The 24,168-nt window shown below is 35.7% G+C and overlaps 1 protein-coding gene across 1 annotated transcript in view; it reads left to right on the top strand.

Moving 5' to 3' along the window:
- The first annotated feature begins 626 nt into the window (after window positions 1–626).
- Window positions 627–24,168, top strand: part of bgnb (biglycan b) — a 37,302-nt gene continuing 13,760 nt past the window's right edge. Inside the window, exons 1-2 of the mRNA NM_001001825.2 lie at window positions 627–807; window positions 21,206–21,483. Of these exons, the coding sequence (NP_001001825.2) occupies window positions 21,228–21,483 (256 nt within the window). The 5' untranslated portion in view covers window positions 627–807; window positions 21,206–21,227. The remainder of the gene's footprint in view (window positions 808–21,205; window positions 21,484–24,168) is intronic.

Here is a 24,168-nt window from a genome sequence, read left to right as displayed (position 1 = left end):
AAGAAACTTTCCCTCATCTACTAAGAATAAGCCTTTTCTTTAGTAATAGGTTTTGACAAGCAAAATGCATTTGATCTTGAATGGATTTCAGCCAGGCTCCTTTGGGTATTACTGTACATTCCTCATAGTTAAAACTGTCTAATTGATACTGATCTGTTTCCACAAAAGATCCTCATTTTTTAATCTATAACTGTTTTTCTGAATGAATTAATTAATTACAATAAAAATAAATGATGGCGATGTTTATGAACACTAAACAACAGTAACATTACCACATTAATATTTGCACATTTTTGTTACATTAAAATTCAATAAATTAGCATAAAATTTATTAGCAAACATCATTTTGGCAGAAAATTCTTGCTGGGAGTTTCTCAGATTGTTGACGTGCTAACATGTCCGCGTTTTGAGAAACCGTTTAATTTGTTCACATACTTTTAAGTCGAATGAAAACCTTGTAGCTAACTTTATACCTGTCAGAAATTGTTTCACAGAGGTGTTGCGCAATAGGTATAGCCCCCATAAGTGCGCATCACAGCAGAGAGCTGTTGGCTGAAGTTCTCAACCCACCCAAACCCGCGCGCCTCCGCGTGTAAAGCAGTCCAGCTGTCCTCTCCTCTCCTCCTCGCTGACTGATACAGGCGGATGACCCGCAGGAGTTTGTCAAGATAGTTCACACTAGGACTCGGACACTAAAAGTCACGCCGGTCTGAATATATATAATCTGAAGATCAAGTAACAAAATCTGAAGATAATAAATACGGTCGCAGAAGCTCATAGTGTGGAAATATTGAAGCCCGAAATAAGGTATTTGACTTACTAGTTATTTGACTTTTTTGTTTTGTTTGTTTGTTTTGCGCGGTAATGTACTTTATGCTGTTATTTGATTTTGTCTTGGAGTTTGCATACTCAATCTTTCAGGACTAATTGGTTGTAAGCACCTGAAACCGAGACATTGTGAAACTTTTCTCAAGAAAATTTTTGGTGCTAATAATCTGTTTGGGTGAAAATAGATAATTACAATGTTTAGTTAAACAGTTATGTTTGAAAGGAGTTTGTTAATGTGTGCAGGGAGTACACAAAAATGCAGTAGTTAGAACATCTTTATTTGTATTTTTTCCAGTGGTCGTTTTAATGTCATACTATTCAGATATTTGGTATATTAAACACTAATTTATTAAAATAAAACAAAAATTAAAAAGTATAATTTTATTATATTTAGTATAAAGTTCATCCACTTACACAGAAATCATAGCACTTAGCAGATGTGTAATTTCTGTGATGTGTAATTTCTTTTGGGATTTGGGATAAAAACTATTTCTTTCAGTTTTTCAAGTTACTATTTTTCCTTTTTGATGCTTTAAGTTGCATAACTCTATCTATATTTCTATCCATCCATCTTTAAAAACTAATTTAGTTCAGTTTGGCAGTCCTATTTTCTTTTAATTTATATAACTTTTCACACTTGAAATATTTAGCCCGGTGTAGTTTATAAGCAGGTAAAGAGGTTATCTTGCTGCATGCTTCTCTCTGCTCATACTTAGACACTGGCAGATTTACATATTTACAATTTCCTTGTTGCTGATTGGATAAACACAGGGTCCAATCCTCTTCTCATTGCAAACTATGGTCAAGTTCATCCTAAATCCACTTTTCAGATTAGAATGATGAAAAAATGTATAAAAACTCTTCACTTAAATTAACATGTTTTCTAATACCATTTCACATTTTTCCCTTCTCAAATGTTTTCGTGTCTATCCAATCAGGAATTTTAGGCAACCAGTTGTCTGTCGGTTGCTAAGCATTAAGCTGCACAAAAAAACAAAACAAAAAACACAAAAAATTTGTTTATGTTTTTTATTTTTAAGTAAATTGCATGCACGGAATTATGTCAAATTTGCTTAAGTCATATGAAAGTTATGTATTGTTTGAGTAATTGTTCCTTGAGGTTTATTTATTTTACTGAAGTCATTTGAAATGTTTTTTACAATGCTCTTTTTCAAGCACAGGATTTCTTATTGTAAAGTCAACTCAAGCACTTTATCACTGAATTAAGCCATGATGTTAAAGTGTAGCCTATGCTTTGCTTTTTAGCTGTCTTTTGACAGTTCATGTTGACTGTAAATACTTGGTACACAATACACAATTACAGTAACAATCAATGTTGTTTTATGAATGTGTTACTCTGTGAAAATGAACTCCAGATGTTATAAAACATACAGTACTTCACCTAACTACAAAAACAATGATATAAAAGTATAAATACATCTGGGAAAACAGTGAAAATGCAGAAACTTTATTAGCACTGTGTTGCTTTACAGTGCACATATTTAGCACAGTATTGTGGTTTTAACAGTGGAAAGGGGATGCCAACTCTAAACTTTAGAGTCTAAGGGCCCTATCATATACCTGGCGCAATAAGGCACAAGTTGTGTTTAGCGTGATGTGTTGGTATTTTCAGACCAGCGCAACTATAATTTCCCCATTCTGTGTCAGGTTGTGTAAATAGCAAATCCATTTGCACCACTTTATAGACTAATGGGTGTTCCAGTCTAGTAAAGATGTGTTTTGGGCTGCACAATTTTGGCTAAAATGTGAATCACAATTTTTTTGCTTAAAGCCAAGATCACGATTCCTTCTCACGATTCTTTAGATGTAAAATAAAGCTTAATATGAGTAGGCTATTATAATTGTTAATACTCAAACATATTATCATCTTGGAATTATAACGTTCTATCTGTGTTCTGACTGATTTCGAGATATTGAGCTTCAAAGTTTTTGCAATCCACATAGCAAATAGTATGTGTAAAATTTGTTTTTTTTTAAGTCTTAAAATGTAAACAATAAGTTGTCATTTAATAAGAATATGTCAATAACTCAATTTTGACAAAAATGTCAGATAGAACCTTATAATTTTAAAGTGACTGTATGGTAAAATAACAATAATAATATTAGGCCTATGTGTAGCTCTACTGTTGCTTAAAATGCTACATTTTGTTCAGTCACTATGGACTTGATCAAACTTTCAATATGTTTTGTTTGTTAATTCACAGTAAAATGATGACATCAGAATACAACTGTTCATAATATTTAAGTGTTATATTATTACGTTTAACACATGTGCTTGTCATTTGTCATTGACAGCATTATTAGACCATTTGTTTTCACTGGTAAATTCAGACATTTGTCATTATCAGATTTCTTCTTGCTTTATATTCAACATTAAATAAGCTAGAGTAGCTATACACTGTTAAACATTTATTTTTATGCACAACACTCTGTTAGCTATGAAAGAAAAAACTCAACAAATGCTTGTCGCCATCATACTGTAAAATGCGTTATGAGCATTTAAATGAGTTGCGGCCAGTTTAATTTTTACTTCCGAGTGCGGCTCATGGCTGCCGTCACTGTGATAAAACACACACATGCAAATCATTGTTTCAGCGCGGCTCTCAAACGATTGCTCTGTGCAACAAACGGAACGTTATTTACAACTTTATCACTTGTTATTCACAGCCTATGCAGGTTCTGTTCACTAAAGTAGCCGTCATTGGCGTGCTGCATGCACACGTGCTCGTTCTCGGAAGTAGCTCGTGGTCAGCTCACGCGTGATTTCGCGCCAGCAAATACATCATAACATGAAGACAGAAATGACATTTCTGGGTGAATTATATGTCATAAATACAGTATGTGACACTTGTAACACCATTTGAAGGTGTTCATGTTCCTGTGAAGACTTGTGCGACTGCCTTTATGCTTCTTTCCTGACCTCGAAAATATAATTGGCTCAATCGTAGAAAAGCTGAATTAAGATCGTGTGTAGGGTCGAGATTGTGATCTTTTTTTGATTAATCGTGCAGCCCTAGTGTTGCACATTGTTGGCGCTTTGCTATTTTGAGGAACTAAAATTGACTGTGCAATAAACCAGCCGAAAGCAGGTCTAAAAATCCGTTTGGGTATCAGTTTTTTTGACCACACTTCGCTATTATTGTTCACTTATACATTTGCTGGAAATTAGAACTGAATTTAGAAAAAGTTTTGAAACAAATCTTTGACAAATGAAATTAAATATGTAGGCTAATGAATGTCTTCGGTGGAGAGCATACAATACTGTTTCCATATCCACGAAAGAGAGAAAGAGAAAGTAAAGAGGCCAATTGTAGGAGGCTTGTTATTTATCTTCGTGCTGCAGATTTTTAACTGTTTAACTGTTTTGTTTTCTCGCTAGTGAAGCGTTCAGTTTTTCCACTTACAAAGTCCACCATGTAAATAGCAAATGCTCTATGGCGCAACGCAACTGACTCTTAAAGGGTATGGGAGATGAGACTTTGGTTTATGCTTAAAACACACCCATAACTCATTAAGAGAATTAGTACATCCCTGTTAGACCATCACTGAATTAAACCTTTTTTTTCCGTCCTAAAAATAGCAAAAGCTGATTCGGACACGCCCTTAATGTTTTTGCACCATGAGCTTTAGATCTTGTGCCTAGATCGTTAAAATAGAGCCCTAAAGGTTTCATATCCCCTGGTAAAAACTAATGTTAACCCTGTTTCTAAGTAACAAGTGAGAAACCTTCTACCTAGAATTATGAGCTGTAAGGTGTTTAGAAAAGCCTTATTGATTGATTCTTTACAACAGGTTTTAATTACATTGCCCAAATAAACATTGCAGATATTGCCCAAATTTAAGGGCACTGCATCTTTTCTATCTCACGAATAGTTATTCTTCTTTTCTTTCTCTATCTTAGATTGTCTCTATATCCAGGATAATTGTGTAAATGGGCAGTATCTTTTTAAAATGATACCGCTTCACACTCTATATAACTCTTAACTACCAGCTGCTCTGTTGATCGGGTCTGGCTGATCTTTGTTGCGCCAGTCACCACATTCAAGCAGAGCAGTAACACTCATTGCCAGGCAGAAGCTTTTTTAGGGACTGAAGTTAACAAATTACAGTCAAGCCAGCATTTAATTCCTGCCAAGTGAATAGAGCCCAGAACCACCCAATGGTCTGTCAGAAGAGAAAGTGTGTGTGCGAGTGGGAGAAAGCAAGTAGCCATTCATGTGTGCATGGAGCAGAATATATGACCCAATTTAGATGATTGACTTCATTACTCAACATACTGTGTTATACTGAAAACCTTCATATATTTGGTTGGTGATGTTAGACTTTTATTGGCCGTTAAACACTGAACAAGTGTGTTGTTGGACTTCCAATTAGACCGCATTTAATGTGTCAGAGCTGTTGTTTTGATAAAAATGCTTTATTCTTGGCCTTGCCAACTAAAGTAACAAACCCCAGATTGAACAGGGTCATGTGAGTTCATTGGCTTCTACGATTAACGCAGTAAACCCAACTACTTCCTCCTCCCAACTATGGTATGTCACTTAGAGAAGTGCCATAATTCTCCAAAACTCTCAACACTCAGCTCCATGTAATTGTATTGCAAAAGATCTTTTACAGGAATTATTTATAAGGCTGTTAAATTTCTGCTAAAGCGGTGTTTCCCAACTGTTTGTTGCTTTATAAGTAGGGCTCCATTACCTCTTTGTTGACACTAAACAGAAATACACACTTACAATGAATGTTTCACAATAGGATTTTTACAGTGGTACCACTAAAAAACCATTAAGTGAGACGTAAATTTAATGTGCTATTAATTGAAATTAAATGTTGACCTCCAATGATTCTAAATACACTATAATCATAACATTTGCTCAGTGTTAAAACGTTTGATCTGATCTTCAGTTTGATGTGATTTGAAACTGAAGCACATAAATATTCAAGTGACCCTGATTACTTTATTTAGCATTCATGAATCTGAGCATGTTTACATGAATGATCAGTAAACTCATAGGCTTTTGGGGGTTTTACTTCCCAATAGCAGCAGTTTTATTTGTCCTTTCTTTTTTATTTATTTAATTAATTTATCAAAAATGTATCAATACAAATTGGATAATAATTGCAAGTTATCATGACTTTTCATGCTTATAATTTTAGAAACAGAATCTAGATTTTTCTATTATTTTTTATTCAGTTATTATACTTCATAGTTTAATATTTAATAGAGGATGACACTAGATTTTATTTGTTTTGTAACAGTTTCCGAGTGAAACTGTTTGCTTTTAACAAAACATCCTCTGAAAGGGTCAGCAGCAGATGTTGATGAAGCACTCTTTCCTATTTCTGTGCTCTTTTAATGTTTTCTTATAGTGTTCTCTCAGTTGTTTTCTTGTACTTAGTTGTTTTCTTGTTATTTCTTGTCCCATTTATAAATCAAACTCAAACCATGCAAACTTGCATTTCGTTTTTCAGCCTTAACTTGACAAATAAGTCTTAAAAGTCATACAAATCAGACATAAACACATGCCTCACAGTTCCAGGGGAAATTCCCTTTCTGGCTAATGTGTTAGTGTTGTGTTTTATCATTATTATTACAGTAATGCTGCAGCGTTGAAAGGCGTCAGCTGCTTTTTTATTACAAGCTGACATTTAGTTCATAATGTATCTTTTTTATGTCTAGTTGTAGATTTGGATGGTTATTCATTGCTTTAATGAAGAAAACAAAAAGTGTATTGATGTCTAATTTTTAAATATTAAGGAGTATTGTTTTTGTGAACTTGTTAGACTAAAGAAAGTCTTAACGGAAGTCTTTACTGGACTGTAGACAACAGAAAAAAAGTTTTTAAAAAAGTGTAGAAATACAATTTATTTTATCTTTGTATATTTGAAGAAAATCTTAAATTAGTCTGAATCATCTAAATGACTAATGCAACATAATTTTAGTGGAAACATCATCAAAAAATAAAACACATAAATCAGTAATATTTTGTTCAAGTCATATTGCAGAAAGAGTCTTATAATGTCTTATAATCAGGGATATCATATTTCAAATACAAAAATAGTATTTTGTAATTTGTATTTGATAGGGCTGATGAAATTGCCTTAATATTTTGTATCAAAATACTTTAGTGTCTTGTATTTTTGCATTTTTAAAATACTGTGAAATGCTTTGTAGGTAATATACATCAAGATATCATATAAATACTCTATGAGCATATAGAGCATATAAAGCACCCTCTGATTGGAGCTTTGGATGTTATTGACACCCCCCCCCCCCCCATTTAAAAAAGAATTGAAAAATACTTAGGAGAAAGAGTATAATCCACAAATAATAGTAGTTTTTGGATGGATTGCTGATGCAAAATGTTTGTCATTAAAACAAACAACATAAAAATACGTCTAGTAGTTGATCAGTAGGACCAAGTAGGAAAGATGTAAGCCTTAAGATGTCACAACATATAAAACACAAATATTTAATAATCAAAAACTTCTAATCATCTAATCAGCAAAAAATAATAATCATATTTCTGAAAAACTCTTTGAACAAAAAAAGTAAATGAACTCTTTACTTTACATCCTTTTACAATATTACGAGGTTGAATAACCAATGTACAGAGATGATGGCAATTTTACTGGCCACATTTGGTATCAAACATTGTTTACTTTTCTAAGTCTAGATTTGCAAAGAAATGCCATGCTCCTTGGTAAAATAAGTTTATTTTATTATACGTTGTGATTGCTGTATTTCGTAGTTTATTTTGATGCACCTAAGGTATTTGGTATTTTATTTTAAAATACACTTCAATGTATTTTTGCCCAATCCTGCTTATAACATATACAATATATGGCTCTAGAAAAAAATAATTAAGAGACTGCTTCAAAGTTTTTATCAATTCTCTGAATATGACATTAATGACAGATTAATGACAGATTTTTTGTATTTGTATCTGATTTTTGTATATTTATAGATGATTAAATTTAATGAAGTATTTGATCAAATAAGATCAAATACATAAAATATAAATTAAGGAATAAATTGTTTAATTGAAACTTACCAGCTTAATAATAATAATAAATAAGTAAAAATTATAATTCATACAATAAAAGAAAAAATATATATATATTTATTTATATGATAGAACAATCTGAGAAAATAAATAAACAAATAAAATACGATGTAGGGAGATACTCTACAAGTTAAACAAATATATAACTAAAAGTGAACCAATAGTACCAACCAAAAACATTACATACTGTAGATGAACACATTTACCTCTTTGATAAACTCAGTTATAAACTGGTGAGGTCAGCATTTTGTTTTATTTAGATTCTAGTTCTGTGGAGATGATATTTATTGTAGATTTATATTATTTGTAAAATTTATTTTTGCATTATTTTTCAAGCCCAGACAGAGTCCTTTTTTTCTAGAGACATGAATGACAAAAATATAATAAGAGACTCTTTACAACATATTTTGGACACATTTTATTATGATTCTGTTTTAAATTCGGTTGGACAAGCGAAGAGCAAGTATTTCATCTTGCTTTCAGCATTAGCTGCTTGTCTCACTTTCTTTCTCTCTCTCTTAATGTCTACAACTAACTTGTACATGTGACTTTAAGACTGACATTTTGAGTGGTAGAAATAGCTGTCTGCGTTCCTCATTGAGGAGTATATGCTGTGTAATTAGCAGCAGAAGTGGTTGTTATGTCTAGGCCGTACCATTCCTCAAGTCACAGTGTATCTTCAGACTGAAAAGTGCTGTGAGCTTTGAATTGTCCACTTTCGTGTTTGGCTGTGGCCGTGTGAGAGGATCATCCTGGTGTTGGGATTGACAAGCATATAGAAATGATAGTCAGTTGTCATGTGTTGACAATAGTGAACCGAATGTACTGTTGATCCTCAATGTCAGTCATTTTCTCTGGTCACGATTAAAAGTAGCCATCCAGCAAGTAACCAGTCAACTGGGAAAGTCAGCAAGTTTTGCTTTACCTGATAGACAGCTTGTACATAAATAAATAAATATGTAAAACTAACCTACAGAACACTTGCCTTTCAACTTTACAAGTGGTTATATAAAACCTGACAGGCTTATCAGCAGCCCGAAGCGAAGACTAAAAGGCTTTATTCTGCAAAAACATCTGTCCTGGATGTATACTTTATCCCGCTTGTTACACGGCTACTAGCCACAAAATCAAAAAAAGACACACAAAACATTGTTCTGAGATTTAATAGTTGATTAATTCCTTAATTAAACACAAAGCTGAAAAAAAATGAAACCCGCTGAGTTAAGCTGATGGAGCATTCACTAACCTACGCATTATTGAGTCACCAGATGGCACCAAACAGTCAAAAACATAAAATTAACGGAAACTAATCTGGTTGAATGATACTAACCTAGGCATTGATGATGCGCCAAACAGTCAAAAATAGCGGTGTGACAGACCAGCATATACAAATTAATGAAAGTAAGTATAAGGATGTAAACAGTTTCAGCAATGATAGAGCGATTAGAAGTTACTAGATGAGCCTGTGTTATTTAGCCATTGTTATCTAAGGACAACATACCTTGGAATGCCAAGTCTGACTAATAAAAAGGGAGCTTTCCAGGCCGCTGTGTAAAAAAATCATGTAAATAATTGATCACATAAAGTTCATTATGAATGTATGTACTTTATGTTTAATTATGCAACATGCACATTTCAGTATGAATCAAAATAATGGCTCTGGTTCATACCTAAAGTGCCCATAAGTGCTCTTGATCTGAATAGCCATAACTTATAAGCTAATATACTCCAAACAATGCTTTTCATTCATTCATTTATTCATTTTCTTTTTGGCTTTGTCCTTTTATTAATCAGGGGTCGCCACAGCGGAATGAACTGCCAACTTATCCACCATATGTTTTATACAACGAATACCCTTCATAGCGCTTCACTTTTCCCACATGTTTTTATGTTACAGCCTTATTGCAAAATGGATTCAATTAATTTATTTCCTCAAAATTATACACACAATACCCCATAATGACAATGTAAAAATAGATTTGATGATTTGATTTGATTTTTTGAAATTGTTGCAAATTTATTAAAAATAAAAACTTGAAGCATCAAATGTACATAAGTATTCACAGCCTTTGCTCAATTTTTTGTTGATGCTCCTTTGGCAGCAATTAAAGTCTATTTGAATATGCTGCCACTAGCTTGGCACACCTGTCTTTAGGAATTTTTGCCCATTCCTCTTTGTAGTATTTCTCAAGCTTTATCAGGTTGGATGGGAAGTGACTGTGTACAGCCATTTTCAGATCTCTCCAGAGATGTTCAATAGGATTTAGGTCTGGGCTCTGGCTGGGACACTCAAGGACATTCACAGAGTCGTGGTGAAGCCACTCCACTAATATTTTGGCGGTGTGTTTGGGTCATTGTCCTGCTGGAAGATGAACTGTCGCCCCAGTCTGAGGTCAAGAGCACTCTGAAGCAGGTTTTCATTCAGGATGTCTCTGTACATTGCTGCATTCATCTTTCCCTCTATCCTAGTCTTCCAGTTCCTGCTGCTGAAAAACATCCCCACAGCATGATGCTGCCACCACCATGCTTCACTGTAGGGATGGTATTAGCCTGGTGATGAGCGGTGCCTGGTTTTCTCCAAACGTAATGTATGGCATTCACTCCAAAGAGTTCAATTTTAGTCTCATCAGACCAGAGAATTTTGTTTCTTAATGTCTAAGAGTCCTTCAGATGCTTTTTGGCAAATTTCAGGCGGGCAGTGTCTTCCGTCTGGCCACTTTACCATACAGGCCTGATTGGGGTATTGCTGCACAGATGGTTGTCCTTCTGTAAGGTTCTCCTCTCTCCACAGAAGAACGCTGGAGCTTAGACACAGAGTGACCATCGGCTCATTGATCACCTCCCTGACTAAGGCCCTTCTCCCCTGATTGCTCAGCTTAAATGGTCGGCCATCTCTAGGAAGAGTCCTGGTGGTTCCAATCATCTTTCACTTACAGATGATGGAGGCCAATGTGCTTAATGGAACTTTCAGAGCAGCAGAAAATTTTCTGTAATGTTCCCCAGCCTTGTGCCTTGAGACAGTCCTGTTTCTGAGGTCTACAGACAATTCCTTTTTCTTCATGATTGGTTTGTGCTTCGACATGCACTGTCAACCCTGGGACCTTAGATAGACAGGTGTATGCCTTTTCAAATCATGTCCAATCAACTGAATTTACCACAAGTGAACTCCAGTTAAGCTGCTGAAACACTTTAAGAATGATCAGTGGAAACCGAATGTAACTGTGCTCAATTTAGAGCTTCACGGCAAAGGCTGTGAATACTTACGTACATGTGATTTTTTTTAGGTTTTTATTGTTAATAAATTTGCAACAATTTCAAAAAATCTTTTTTTACATTGTCATGATGCACCAATTTTACTTCCTTTTTGATGATCAATCTGTACTTCAGCAGATTCTTTTAAATGTGGTGCGTCCAACACTAAAGACACTTAATGTGTGACAGAAATCAGTACTTTTCATTCACACAATTACTAAAACATTTCATAAATTAATCAATGACTCATATTTTCCCAAAGTAAGGTACATGTATGGTGGGGCAGTGGGTAGCACATCTGCCTTACAGCAAAAGGTCGCTGGTTCGAGCCTCGGCTGAGTCAGTTGGCATTTTTGATTTCACGTGGGTTTCCTCCAGCTGCACAGGTTTCCCCCACATGTCCAAAGACATGCAGTACAGGTGGATTGGGTAGGCTTAATTGTCTGAAGTTTATGAGTGTGTGAATGAGTGTGTGTCTTTCCCAGTGATGGGTTGTGGCTGGAAGGGCATTCACTGTGTAAAACATATGCTGGATAAGTTGGCGGTTAATTCCCATGTGGCAAAAGAGACTAAGCCGAAAAGAAACTGAATGAAAAAGTTATATGTGTTTACTTCAAACTTTCTGGACTAAACTTTTAATGGCTTTATTTAGAAATAAATAAAAAAGCTTCTAGTTCATTTTATTTCCTGAAACCTTTAAATCAGGGGTCACTAAACTTGTTCCTGGAGGGCCGGTGTCCTGCAGATTTTAGCTCCAACCCTAATCAAACACACCAGAACAAGCTAATCAAGGTCTTACTAGGCATACTTGAGACACCCAGGCAGGTGTGTTGAGGCAAGTTAGAGCTAAACCCTGCAGGGACACTGATTGACCCCTTCTTTAAATGAAGAAATTTATCAAGAGTTTACTTTTATGATTTATTCATCCTAAATTTGCCAAATTACATGACATTCCACATCATACAAATAATTTTTATGTTAATATTACACAAATAGTTTGTACTGGATTCCAGAATTCCATCCATGATTTCTGCATCACACAAAAAAAGCATGGTCCATATGAGATTCAATTCCTTTAAAGGAAAGTGTCTTTGATTCTGGCCATATTTGCAGCACCTCAGGGCAGCAATGTTGGGTATCAAATACCATGTATATGAATGGAACAATCCAAAAATCTCTGTAAGAATCTCAGTTACTACCCGACACATGTTTCTTACTGTAGGTTTGCCCTAAAAAGCTAATTTTTTTTGACTGATTCAGCCAATAGACATGTGCGGTTTTGAAATACTTGACTTATAGCAGCCGGATCTCCAGTTGGCTGCTGCAGCGATATGTGATTTAGTCAAATGATTATTAGTTAATTAGCTCTTTAATTTAGAAGGTGTGATTTCCTGTGATATTGGTTGATGCACTTTTCTTATTCATAAGTAGCAGAAGTGCATTGTCTGTGTTTTGAGGCTGTTTCATGATCCCTTTACTGACTGATTTATTAAAAACACCACTTCTGAAGAGTCATTTGATGAATCCCAGTGGCTTCACTGTTGCATGGCATCATGATGGTGAACAAGAACATGGTTGCGCACTTTACCATGATGAAATCTGACAACACTTCATAAGGCACTGCTTTCCCTTACTACCTCGTTTGTGTGGATTTTATTAGCATTTCATGGCCTATCTGGCACTCTGAGCAGTGCAGACATACTTGTTCTGCTGATGTGTGAACATAACTTTCGAGATCCCACTCAAGACTTATTTTCTTGAGTTCCTAATTAAAGAGCTGCTGCATGAAAGTGCTGAGCACAACACTATTTCATCCCATAAACAGCACTTGCACTTAACACATTGCTTGTGTTCATAAATAACGCATATAGTTTTCAAAACTCTTCACTGCAGCACAGGATGCAAGAATTTGTGTATAATTGTGCCTCTACCCTCTCCTCGAATTCCTCTGGCCAGTCCAAACCGGACCTTTTTTGGGGAGCATGGTATAATTTAGTCGCTATTTTTACAAACGGGTACATTTTCTTCCCTGTTTGCTTTTATTCCAGGTCGGCGGCATTAAAAAAACGTCTGTCCCTTTCCCACGTGTTTGATTTTAAAGTGAAAGATGGCCAGACAATATGAGAAGAACACATAGATGTTGGCATGTCAGGATGAGGAATGGGATTCTACTTCAAGCTCTAATGTCTGCCTCGTATGAACTGATATTTAGCAAACGTTCAGATATATACGGTCAGCTCTGGGAACTGTCAGCCACTGTGATGAATTTTTAATGTAAAAGTCTGTTTGTAAGTCCATTTCAGACCTAGACAACAAGTGTGAATGTTCACAGGAGATGATTGAGGAGTAGCCAGGGGGAACGGCGAAAGCATCCATGCTCATTACTCAGTTAATGGCACAGACGCTGTGTGAAATGGGAGACATAAAGGACTCGACGGACACATTTACATGAGCAACATTTGTGTGGGCTTCCTCTCAGCTTAATGGCAGTCTTTACTGGGAGATCGCTATTCATAAATAGGAACTAAGGCTATTTCTTTGAATTATAAACATCTCTCATCTCTTTGTTCCTCTTGGAATGACAAATGGTGCCAGTAGATATCATCTAACTTATAAATAAACATCAAATTTGTTGTTCTTGGAACTTTATGGTATCATGGTATGTTGTGCTTTCCTTTTCCAGAAATCGCAGATTGGAGTTTTTTCATTTCTGTCTTGACTGTTGTTTTTCCATAGCATTGAATGTAGCAGTACAGAGTTGATTAATGCTTAAACTTAATCTGTATGATGGGGATTTTTATAATGGGATGGTTTTATTATTTCTGTCTCATTTTGCAATGGGAAGCTACACCAATTCGGCAACAGGATTGACACTGTAATAGAAGTAATGGAGTATATTTTGCTTTTATTGTCATGGACTGTTGTCGTTTGACACAGTTAAAGGTATAAATGGTTGGGATTTGTTTACTCTGTCAAGTATTATTGTTCCTTTTGCATGCAAATTGTTGTTTTATACGGTGGCCGGGAATAGCACAACAACATTACAAAGTGTGAAACACTTTTACAAAGTTCGAGACAAATTTACATTTTGAAAAACATTTTTACTTATCATCAGACACAATTACATAGGAAAAACACTTTTACCAAGGACAAAACAAATGTACATTTTAGAAAAAAAATTACAAAACGCAAAACACTTTTACAAGTCCCGAAACACATTTACAATTACAGATTCCTTACGGAAAGGGAATGTACCACACCCCGGAAGTGACGTAGAATGTACCACACCAGGAGTGACGCAGGGAAACGTTGTTGTTGTTGTTGTTGAGCGAGGTAAATTCGTGCTGTGAAGTACATGGTGTAAACAAAGTGACCGAACATGGACAGCAGTCGAGGGTTGTTTTGCCCGTTTTGTAGCAAACACATGAGCAGCTTAACGCGGTTTTGCTTTACGTGTGGTCGTGTTTGGAGTTTATAAAGGAGGCAGAGCCGACGGAAACACTAGACATACTGCATCAATGTGTTCAATATTTTAACGAGGGCCACTCGTATGCTGTAATCGTGGACATGATGTCAAGTCTGCACGGTGTAAACATCTGCTTGAGGACTCTTAACAGTAAACTGAATGAAGCCGGTGTTACGGTTTAACTGGTGTCCGTGTTAACTGAGGCACCTTTTCAGATGTAAGCTATTCACGTTTACAGATTGACAGATTCGTCACTTTTTACAGCAACAAAACATGCCCATACCAAATAAAGATTCTTATTCCTTGGTGTCAGTGTAAACATTATTGATTTTAATATATGTGTAGCAGAACAGTTTAAACTAAAATGAATGTAAAGAAATAATTATAATTGACATGTCATCACCGGGATTCGAACCCAGGCCAAAAGGTTCTGCATAAGTATTATCCGATCATACTTACTGAGCTACTCGGGTCTACAGGTAAAGGGTTGGTTTTGAAATCTTTATCAGTCAACATAAGCCGTGTTTTGATTGTTTCTACACTCTATCACGCTGATATTTTCTCAGAATAGCTCAAAAATGTTTTATCGCAGTTGGTCAAACCATGATTTTTATAGTTGTAGACTCGTGGAAACCTGTCTACAAAGCTTACACCCGAGCTGGATATTGTTGACATTTTCCAGTGTGTGTGTTACATTCCGGGTCACCACTGGTGTGTGGTACGTTCCCTTTCTGTAAGGAATCTGTAATTGTACATTTGTTTCGGGACTTGTAAAAGTGTTTTGCGTTTTGTAAATTTTTTTCTAAAATGTAAATTTGTTTTATCCTTGGTAAAAGTGTTTTTCCTATGTAATTGTATCTGATGATAAGTAAAAATGTTTTTCAAAATGTAAATTTGTCTCGAGCTTTGTAAAAGTGTTTCACACTTTGTAATGTTGTTTTGCACTTCCCGGCCACCGTAGTACGATGCCCAAAATAACATTATATTGAGAACATGGATGATTGATAACTTTATATTCTTCTTCAATATTCATTCATTCGGAAGATAAGAACTTACAACTGTAAAATTGCATTGGATTAACCTTAATATTCCAGACTATTGCACAAAATGTAAAGATGAATTGGAAATTCACTGTATGTGGGGGTGTGGAGAGATGCAATTGTTATGGAAGGAGGTGCTTGGCGTGGTCTGTGAAATGGATGGAGAAAATGTTTTTTTATTAAATACAGTATATATCCTGAACATGTGTCAGTAAATGCAAACAAAAAGAAACTTATGGATTTCAGCTTTATACAAGCTAAACGTGTTGTAGCTTTGGTATGGAACAATACCTAAATACCTGTTCTTGCACAATGGATAAATGAAATGTCTGATAAGCTTGCTCTTGAAAAATGAACATAGCGGTAAAGCAGAGACTTTTTAAAAAGTGTGGTCTCCTTTTAGTCACTTTATAAAATGGATAGACAAAAATTGCATGTCTTTGGAAAGATGTCTGTAATTTAAAATTCAATATAATAATGCATTGAAAAAAATTATAGTATTGTATTTTACTCTATTTTATAATTTATTTTAATGGGGCATCACGATAGAGCACTGGGTAGCATGATTGCCTCACAGCTAGAAGGTCGCTGGTTCGAGCCTCAAGCGGCGTCAATTGGCATTTCTGTGTGGAGTTTGCCTATTCTCCTTGTGTTCATGTGGGTTTCCTCCAGGTGCTCCGGTCCAAAGACATGTGCTTTAGGTTAATTGGGTAAGCTAAATTGGGCGTGGTGTATGTGTGAATGCAAGAGTGTATTGGTGTTTCCCAGTGTTGGGTTGTGGCTGGAAGGGCATGTGCTGGATAAGTTGGCGGTTCATTCTGCTGTGGCGACCCCAGATTAATAAATCTTTTTTTTTTTTTTTTTTTAATATTATATTTTATTTTACTTAAAGCAACACAGAACAATTATAAAGACAAAAAAAGGATATAAGACCATTATAAAAACCAATAAATCAGTTCCTCCAATATTATACATGGGTCAACAATGATACACATATATCTAGGCGAGTGGACGCAGGCAATATGCTGATCTTGCAGACGATGACAGGGTTATATCTTTAAACTGTTATCCTGGGCATATGACAAATAATTAAAAAAGGGTTTCCAGGTGGCTTCGAAGCCAGCAATGTTATCAGGATTGTGTCTTAGTCTCTCTAAATGTAAAGTGGTAGAGAATTCTGAAATCCAGGATTTAAAAAGTGGTTTTGATGCCTTTTGCCAAAAATAAAGAATAATTTTTTTACTAACACCATTCAATATTGAACAGCTTTTTAAAATTGATGACTGAACCCACAAAGTGAGTCAGACCAACCAAAAACAGCGATTGCTGGCTCACGTGCGAGTTCACAAGAATAAGCCTCAGAGTAGAAGTTGAAAATTTCTCTCATGTCCAAAAAATATATCCTAAAGAGTCCTCCACAGATTCACACTTGTTACATTTAGAGAAGATGGAGGAGTAGAATTTATTAAGCTTAACCCTAGAAAAATGAATGCACTTTATACTGGATTAGTTGATGTCTGGAGTTAAAAGAACATGTATTTATGACCTTGATAGACTTTTCCCAGTCCTCATTGGTCATTTTAATGCCTAAATCTTTCTTCCAGGAATCTTTCAAATACAAGGTAGATATGTCAAACTGATCATTAAAAATGTCTACAAAATGGGAAATCAAATTAGAGGCATCAGGAGAGACAGAAAGTAATTTATACATCATGTTCATCTGCTAATAGTTCAAAGTGGGAGATAGATGTACAAACATAGTTTCTCAGCTGTATATATATATATATATACACTTAATAAATAGTATGGTAAAAGATTACATTTTTGTAGCAAATTTACCATCCATGTACAAGTCTTTTTACAGTGACAGTGGCTAAAAGCTTATCGGATCTATAAGTGTTATGAAGTAATGTAAATAATGTATAGGTTTATACATTATATTTATCTTTTAAAAAGTAGCTTAATATTGCAAATAAAACACAAGGTAAGCCTACTGGGCAAAAAGAGGATGCCTCTCAGACAATTTTAGAAGCTGTCATTCATTCATTCTCACCAAACTTAAGGTCTTGGTCCCCTGTTTATCCTCATAGCATCCACGTGGGATAAAAGAATGGCATCTTAACTCTGTCTTTTGTGAAATGGAGTTGTCATTTATTGTATAGTAAATTGGACTCATTCAAAGTAGCGTCGCTGCATAGAAACACGTTATGAATACATGTTACACTTCAGACTGCACATTTTCTTTTTCTTATAATGCACAGTTTTGAGGTAAGGGGCATTTTCATTTGTCATTCACTGACTGTCAGACAGGCTCATCCAGTTCATCAAACTCCATGTTTTAAAATCAAAATCGAAAGCAGAATATGTCTCCTCATAAAAGCCAGTGTATCAGTGCGATGCTACATTGAAAACATATGATTCGATTTGCGCCTTCTGATTGGTTCTCGGGATATAGCGGCTTTTGCTGTCAAAGGCAAGTGGTGTTTAGCAGCGGTTGCCAACATTTGTTTCATAATGTAATACTGAGCTTCCTTTAGCATTTGTACTAGATTTATTTTATTACTATATTTTAAAAAACTTTGATTGTATTGCAGTTTCAGCTTATAAATAAACAGATGCTTCAGTTTAAAAAAAAAAAAGACTTGTGTTGTTGAGGCAGTGTATTTGAATGTGAGAGTAAAATTGTGATGGGAAGACATTAAGCTTCTCTCTTAGTACACACAACATCCCGTGGCATTTGGCTCCTCTTGCTTATCCACATGTGTTTCTTCCCAGCATGTATAGAGAATACTATGGATTAAAGTATTGCGGCGGCTCAATTGTATGGGCAATCAACTTTGATGGCAGTGAAATTTCCCCCAGCTGGATGATTTTAATGGATAATTGTAATGTTGTGTTGCTCTAGCTTTAGCCATGAGATATCACATCCAATATCAGGTATTAAGGCTATGCATGGGTCAGGGTCAAAGTTTAGGATTAAGGTTGAGTTTAGATGGTCTGTTTGTGACAGGTGTTGGCTTTAATTTTAGGCCTTGGCTAGTTTAAGTTCAACACAAAGGCCATGGTTAAGTCAGGAGTGACAGGTGGAGGGTGTGGGGGTGTTGTGGTTTAGGTTTACAGACCCATGTCTAATGTGTCATTGATATCATCTGCTGGTTCTGCAGACTCCAGATCCTAAACCACTTTTCAGCCAAAACCCACATTTCTGGTGACGTCACAGGACTCAGCTGGAAGACATTGAGAAATGACCTCATGAGGCTCCCACCCTTTTAGACATTTACACACACACACTAACAGAGACTGTCAGAAATATCCACTCCTACCTCCTTCCTGTCTAATGAATGGCTTGTTTTAAGAGATGTTTTAAGAAGGCCAGTTTGAGTTTTTCCACCACCACACACTGTCTGACCAGACCTGCACAGACATTTACCATTTGTCTATTTAGTTTCCCATTCACTTAATAAAACATATGAACTAAATGGTTGCACTTAAAGAACCACTTAACATTTCTGGGGGGGATAGACTCATTAAACAACACCCATAGAATTAAACAGTTTTTACATGGTGTTTTACCCTTTTCAATCCATTTAGACAATTTCTGGCTCTTCTGTAGTTACACCATGTACTAAGACCACACAGAAAATGAAAAATTGCTATTTTTTAGAGCGATATGGCTAGGAAATATACTCCACCTAGAAAATAGCAACTTTTAATTTTCCATTGGTCTTAGTACACAATGTAAGAGTCAAGCTTCAAAAAGGGCAATTATTGAAACTGTTTGGATATTTTTGAGCAAGATGCTAATGGTCTAATTGGATTCAATAATTTATGCTAAGCTAAGCTAAAAGTGCCCCCGCCAGACCCGAAGATTGGCTGAATGGATTAAAAAATGGTACAATCCAAATGTTTAACTCTAGGGGAGTTGTAAAATAAGCCTATTTTCAAAAAAGTGGAGTGTTCCTTTAATTTACTTTCTCTACACTGTAAAATGTAATAAGTTGACCTTACTTAGAAACATTGAGGAAACCAATTGCCAAGTTAAACTAGTGTATTCATTTGAAGGGATAATTCATGATAAGCATAACTTAAAACAGTTTGTATTTACAACTTCTTTATAAACTAAACTTCAGTATCGTTGACACAAAATATTTAGTTGTGTTAACTTTTTATTAGTGTTCACATTACTAGGAAAAAATTTAGGAAACTGATTGCCTTAAATGATCAAGTAACCTGAACTAAAACATCTAAGACAAAAACAAATACCTACACTTCTAAAACATTTTATTCTCAAAATATTGTACAGTGACCACTCAAAAATTCATTCATTCTTTCATTCTTTTCCGCTTAGTCCCTTTATTAATCAGCAGTCACCACAGTGGAATGAACCACCAACTTATTGTAAATATATATTATTGTATTTTAAGATTACTTGAATCTATTTAGTTTAACAACTTAATGGTGCTAAAAAGTTGGGATTACTTGTTCAAATATTGTAAGATGAACAAACTTATTCATAATAAGCTAACTGCACTTAATTTTATTAATGAGAACATCCATTGCTTTTTACAGTGTATAGAAACATTTTAATGATAAAAAATCCTTCAGAGCTTTTGTATGGGATACTTTTAGTACCTTTGAATAATGTACCCTCAAATCTGATAAATGCCAATGCTGTCTCAGTGTTTCTCAGGAAGGGCAAGTCCTGTGCTGTATGGTGTATTTATATTTAGATGGCAGTGTTACAATATCCTTCTCAAACCCAAATAACAACCCAGTTCCGTTCTGTTTCTTTGATGTACTTTGTGAAAACGTTCTTAATTATTATAAACAGAGTCAAGGAAATGGGTTGTGAGACGAACTTGAAAAGACAGAAGAGCCTTATTAAATAACTGCAGGGCACATTAGCACATTTTCAGTTCCACTGAAATAAAAGGCTTCCTTTAATGGGCTTGCTTTGCGTGTATAGGAATTTAAATAAATAATGAGCAGAACAAACTATTCCACCTGATATGTTTTAGGTCATTCGATTACACATGATCAGCTAAAATGATGTTAACAATATGAATGCAATCCGATCTTACGTGTTTTTGACTACCTCTGAAAGATATAAAAGTGGACAAGCGCTAAACAGTTTAAACCCCATTTACATCTTTATTCAAAGGTATCCCCTTAATATTGTATGGATTAAAATGCATCTTATTACCTGTTGTAGATGGAGCCACAGTAATGGACAATGTTTTTTAATTATTAAAGAATTAAAAGGCCAAGACTAGAAAAATAATTGAAACCAAAATCCACACAACTGGATGATATTGCTTTGTTTATTGCAAGCAAAGACAGATGTTTTGACATCTACAGTATGGAGTCTGGTTTATAATGCCATTCACAGTAGCAGCTGAAATAATAATTCTGAAAGTAATTTGAATATTTAGTCATTATGGTCTCAGTTTTTGTTGTACGTTTACTGTAGAATTTTTCATCATTATCATCTTTGATTTGATTGTGTCTTCTGTTTTTGTCTCCATGTTTTCCAGGTCAGTGTGTGTAAGTCTGTGTATGTCAGTGATGTTCTCCTGCCGCTCTCTCCTGCTGCTGCTACTCAGTGTCTGCAGCCTCACTGCTCCCTCAATGGCTCTGCCCTTTGAGCAGAGAGGATTCTGGGACTTTGCAATGGACGGAGAAGCAGGAGATTCGACAACAGTAATGATGAGAGATGAAGAGGGTTCAGCTTCGGAGGAACTGCCACCAGATGTGTTTATATGTCCCTTTGGATGCCATTGTCAAGTCAACATAGTGCAATGTTCAGACCTAAGTGAGTATTCAATCTGTCTATTCATCCATTCATCCATTCATTCCTCACAAGGGCTGTTCACACACATGTACATTTTTAGTTCACCTAAAAATTTTGATGAGGTTTGTAATTGCTCGCCCTCATGTTGTTCCAAACCACTGAGAACTTCATTCATCTTCACAACACAAAAACAGACAACAAAGTTTCTGACAGTCCCAGTTTATATTAAAGGTTCACGAAACTTTTTTTTGAGATTTTAACAGATTTGTGTGTGTTGAGCATCAGTTAAGACAATGTTAGCACCTGTTAGCTTTATTTTGTGGGAAAAACTGAATAATTTTGAGCTTTTGTCAACTGATTTCATCTTCCAGGTTTAAAATAATTTTTGTGGCAGAATCAAAATCGATGACGTAGCGCAAAACTGCGAGTGCATAGATGACGGTTTCTCATTATTATTCATAGCTGAGTTTTCTTATATGAGAAGAGCCGGCTTCTTAATTATTCATGACTGCGCGTGCTTTCCGAAGGCAAGGCAGGCCTGCCAGTGCCAAGCTGTGAGATCCTACCTTGAAGACTGGGTGAAACCGCGTCCACGGACCCACAGCACACAGTATTTAGCCTTTCATGAAAGGTCTTATGTGTTTGTTTCAATGATCTACGGGATTTGTTGCATGTTTTTCCCTGCGATGCTGTCAGTGCCGATACAGCAAAGTTGTTTGTGTGCAGCAAGCATTTTTGTCGGGAGAGCAGTATGAGAATTGGAGAATGGCGGACTTTGTCTTATATCAGGAGTTTGTTCACATTTCGACACTTCGCCATGCTGCTGTGTTTGCCTAAATCCCCCAAATTACCAGCAGGGCTAATGGTTTAAATAGACAGGGCAAGAGACCTGCTTCACTGAGTCTGCATTCAGACCCGGATATTTAGGGACAAGTCCTCATTTAGGGCCCTATCATACACCCGGCGCAGTGTGGCGCAAGGCGTGACGCAGTAGTCTTTTGGTAGTTTCAGCTTGGCGCAAGAGTCATTTTGAGGCGTTGCGCTACACTGTTTAAATAGCAAATGCATTAGCGCTCATTTTTGCGCCCATAGGCGTTCTGGTCTAAAAAGGAAGGCGTTCTGAGGCGGACTGCTGGCGCGTTGCTATTTTGAAAAACTATAATAGATTTTTCATTAGACCAAAACTAACCCGGTCTAAACTCCGGCGCAGAGTTGCGCCTCGCTTACGCACTGCTTAATACGCACAAGAGAGCAATAGGCAAATATCTTTACATATGAAAAAATGTAAATATTAAGGATATATATAAGATATAATAAGAATAGATATAGAATATAAATATAAAGGATTGAAATATTACAAAACATATTATTTTCTAGCCTACATAAATATAAAAAAACACTGCTTTTATGTCTTCTTCATCTCGGGTGGCTTTTTAAGTTCATTCATAACAATTTGCTTTTGTATAATGTTATTATTATTCGCAGTATTATTTGTTATATCCATATTTATATCTGTTTAATTAAAAACAAGCTTAGATTTGCCCACCTGTCAGGTTTTAGACCATATGGGGCAAATCATGTGTTTTAGGATATAACTCAGGTTTTTGAGCATGTTTTGCTATTATTATTAATTTATTTGTTTGCTGGACATTAGAACTGAATTTAGAAATAGTTTTGAAACAAATATTTGCGCTTAACAAACAAAAGTATTTATTTATAGACTTATTGATGTCTGTGCGTAAAGGTTTCCCTATCCAAGAGCGAAAGTGAAAGCATTCTCATGCAGTAGATGCTCTGTTTAACAGTTTTCTTTTAAAAAAAACTGTTAACTGTTAACTGTTTACAAGTGAAATGCTCATTTTTTCCACTTAGACTTACTTTACATCCTGTAAATAGCGAATGCGCTCTTGGCACGACGCAGCTGACTCTTAAAGGTAATGGGAGATGAGACTATAATTGGTTTATTCTCACCTATAACTCATTAAGAAATTAAACTCAACCCTTTTAGACCATGCGCCGAAGTGCAAGGCAGATTTCCCGTCCTTAAATTAGCAAAAACGCGTCCTGACACGCCCTGAAAGCATTTACGCCCTGCGTTTTGCGCATGGACCATCAAAATAGAGCCCTTATTGTTTATATAAACACGATTATCTTTACAATTGTATAAATTGTGATTGTGTGTATGAAATTACGAATAACGTATGTAGCAGAGCATTAAATTACTGTTTATTTCTTTGCATTATAACTTTGTAAACTATAAAATCATGTGTCTTTTCACAGTTTGTTTTTCATTTTGTGAGTCGGCTTAAAACAGTTGTTTACTCCCCTCCTTCTCCCCTGCTCTGCTGGCTACGCCCACTCCTGCCTCTGATCGTGGAGCTCCAGGCCCATTATGGTGCATTTTTTTTAAATTCTAAGGTAGACTTGAACCTTTAACCTTATCTAATTTGTACTTACACTAAAATGTATCATTTGTTACAATGTACTTTTTGTATTACTATATGATTTTGCATAGTATATATGATTGATGCCTGCATGTGTAATTGCATGTGTAATTAATGCTACGATCACCAGCAGTGTTGCCCTTGCAGGCTTCTGGAGAACACTCCCTGCTATTCTACTGAGCTACATATCACATCACGCACTGCACTCACACACCAGTTTCTGATCACCGTTTGATTACACACACACACACACACACACACA

Source organism: Danio rerio, chromosome 23, assembly GCF_052040795.2.
Source record: "Danio rerio strain M-AB ecotype USA chromosome 23, GRCz13ab, whole genome shotgun sequence".
Lineage (NCBI taxonomy): Eukaryota > Metazoa > Chordata > Actinopteri > Cypriniformes > Danionidae > Danio > Danio rerio.
The sequence above is the reverse complement of the archived record's forward strand: the minus strand, read 5'-3'. Positions and strand labels throughout refer to the sequence as shown.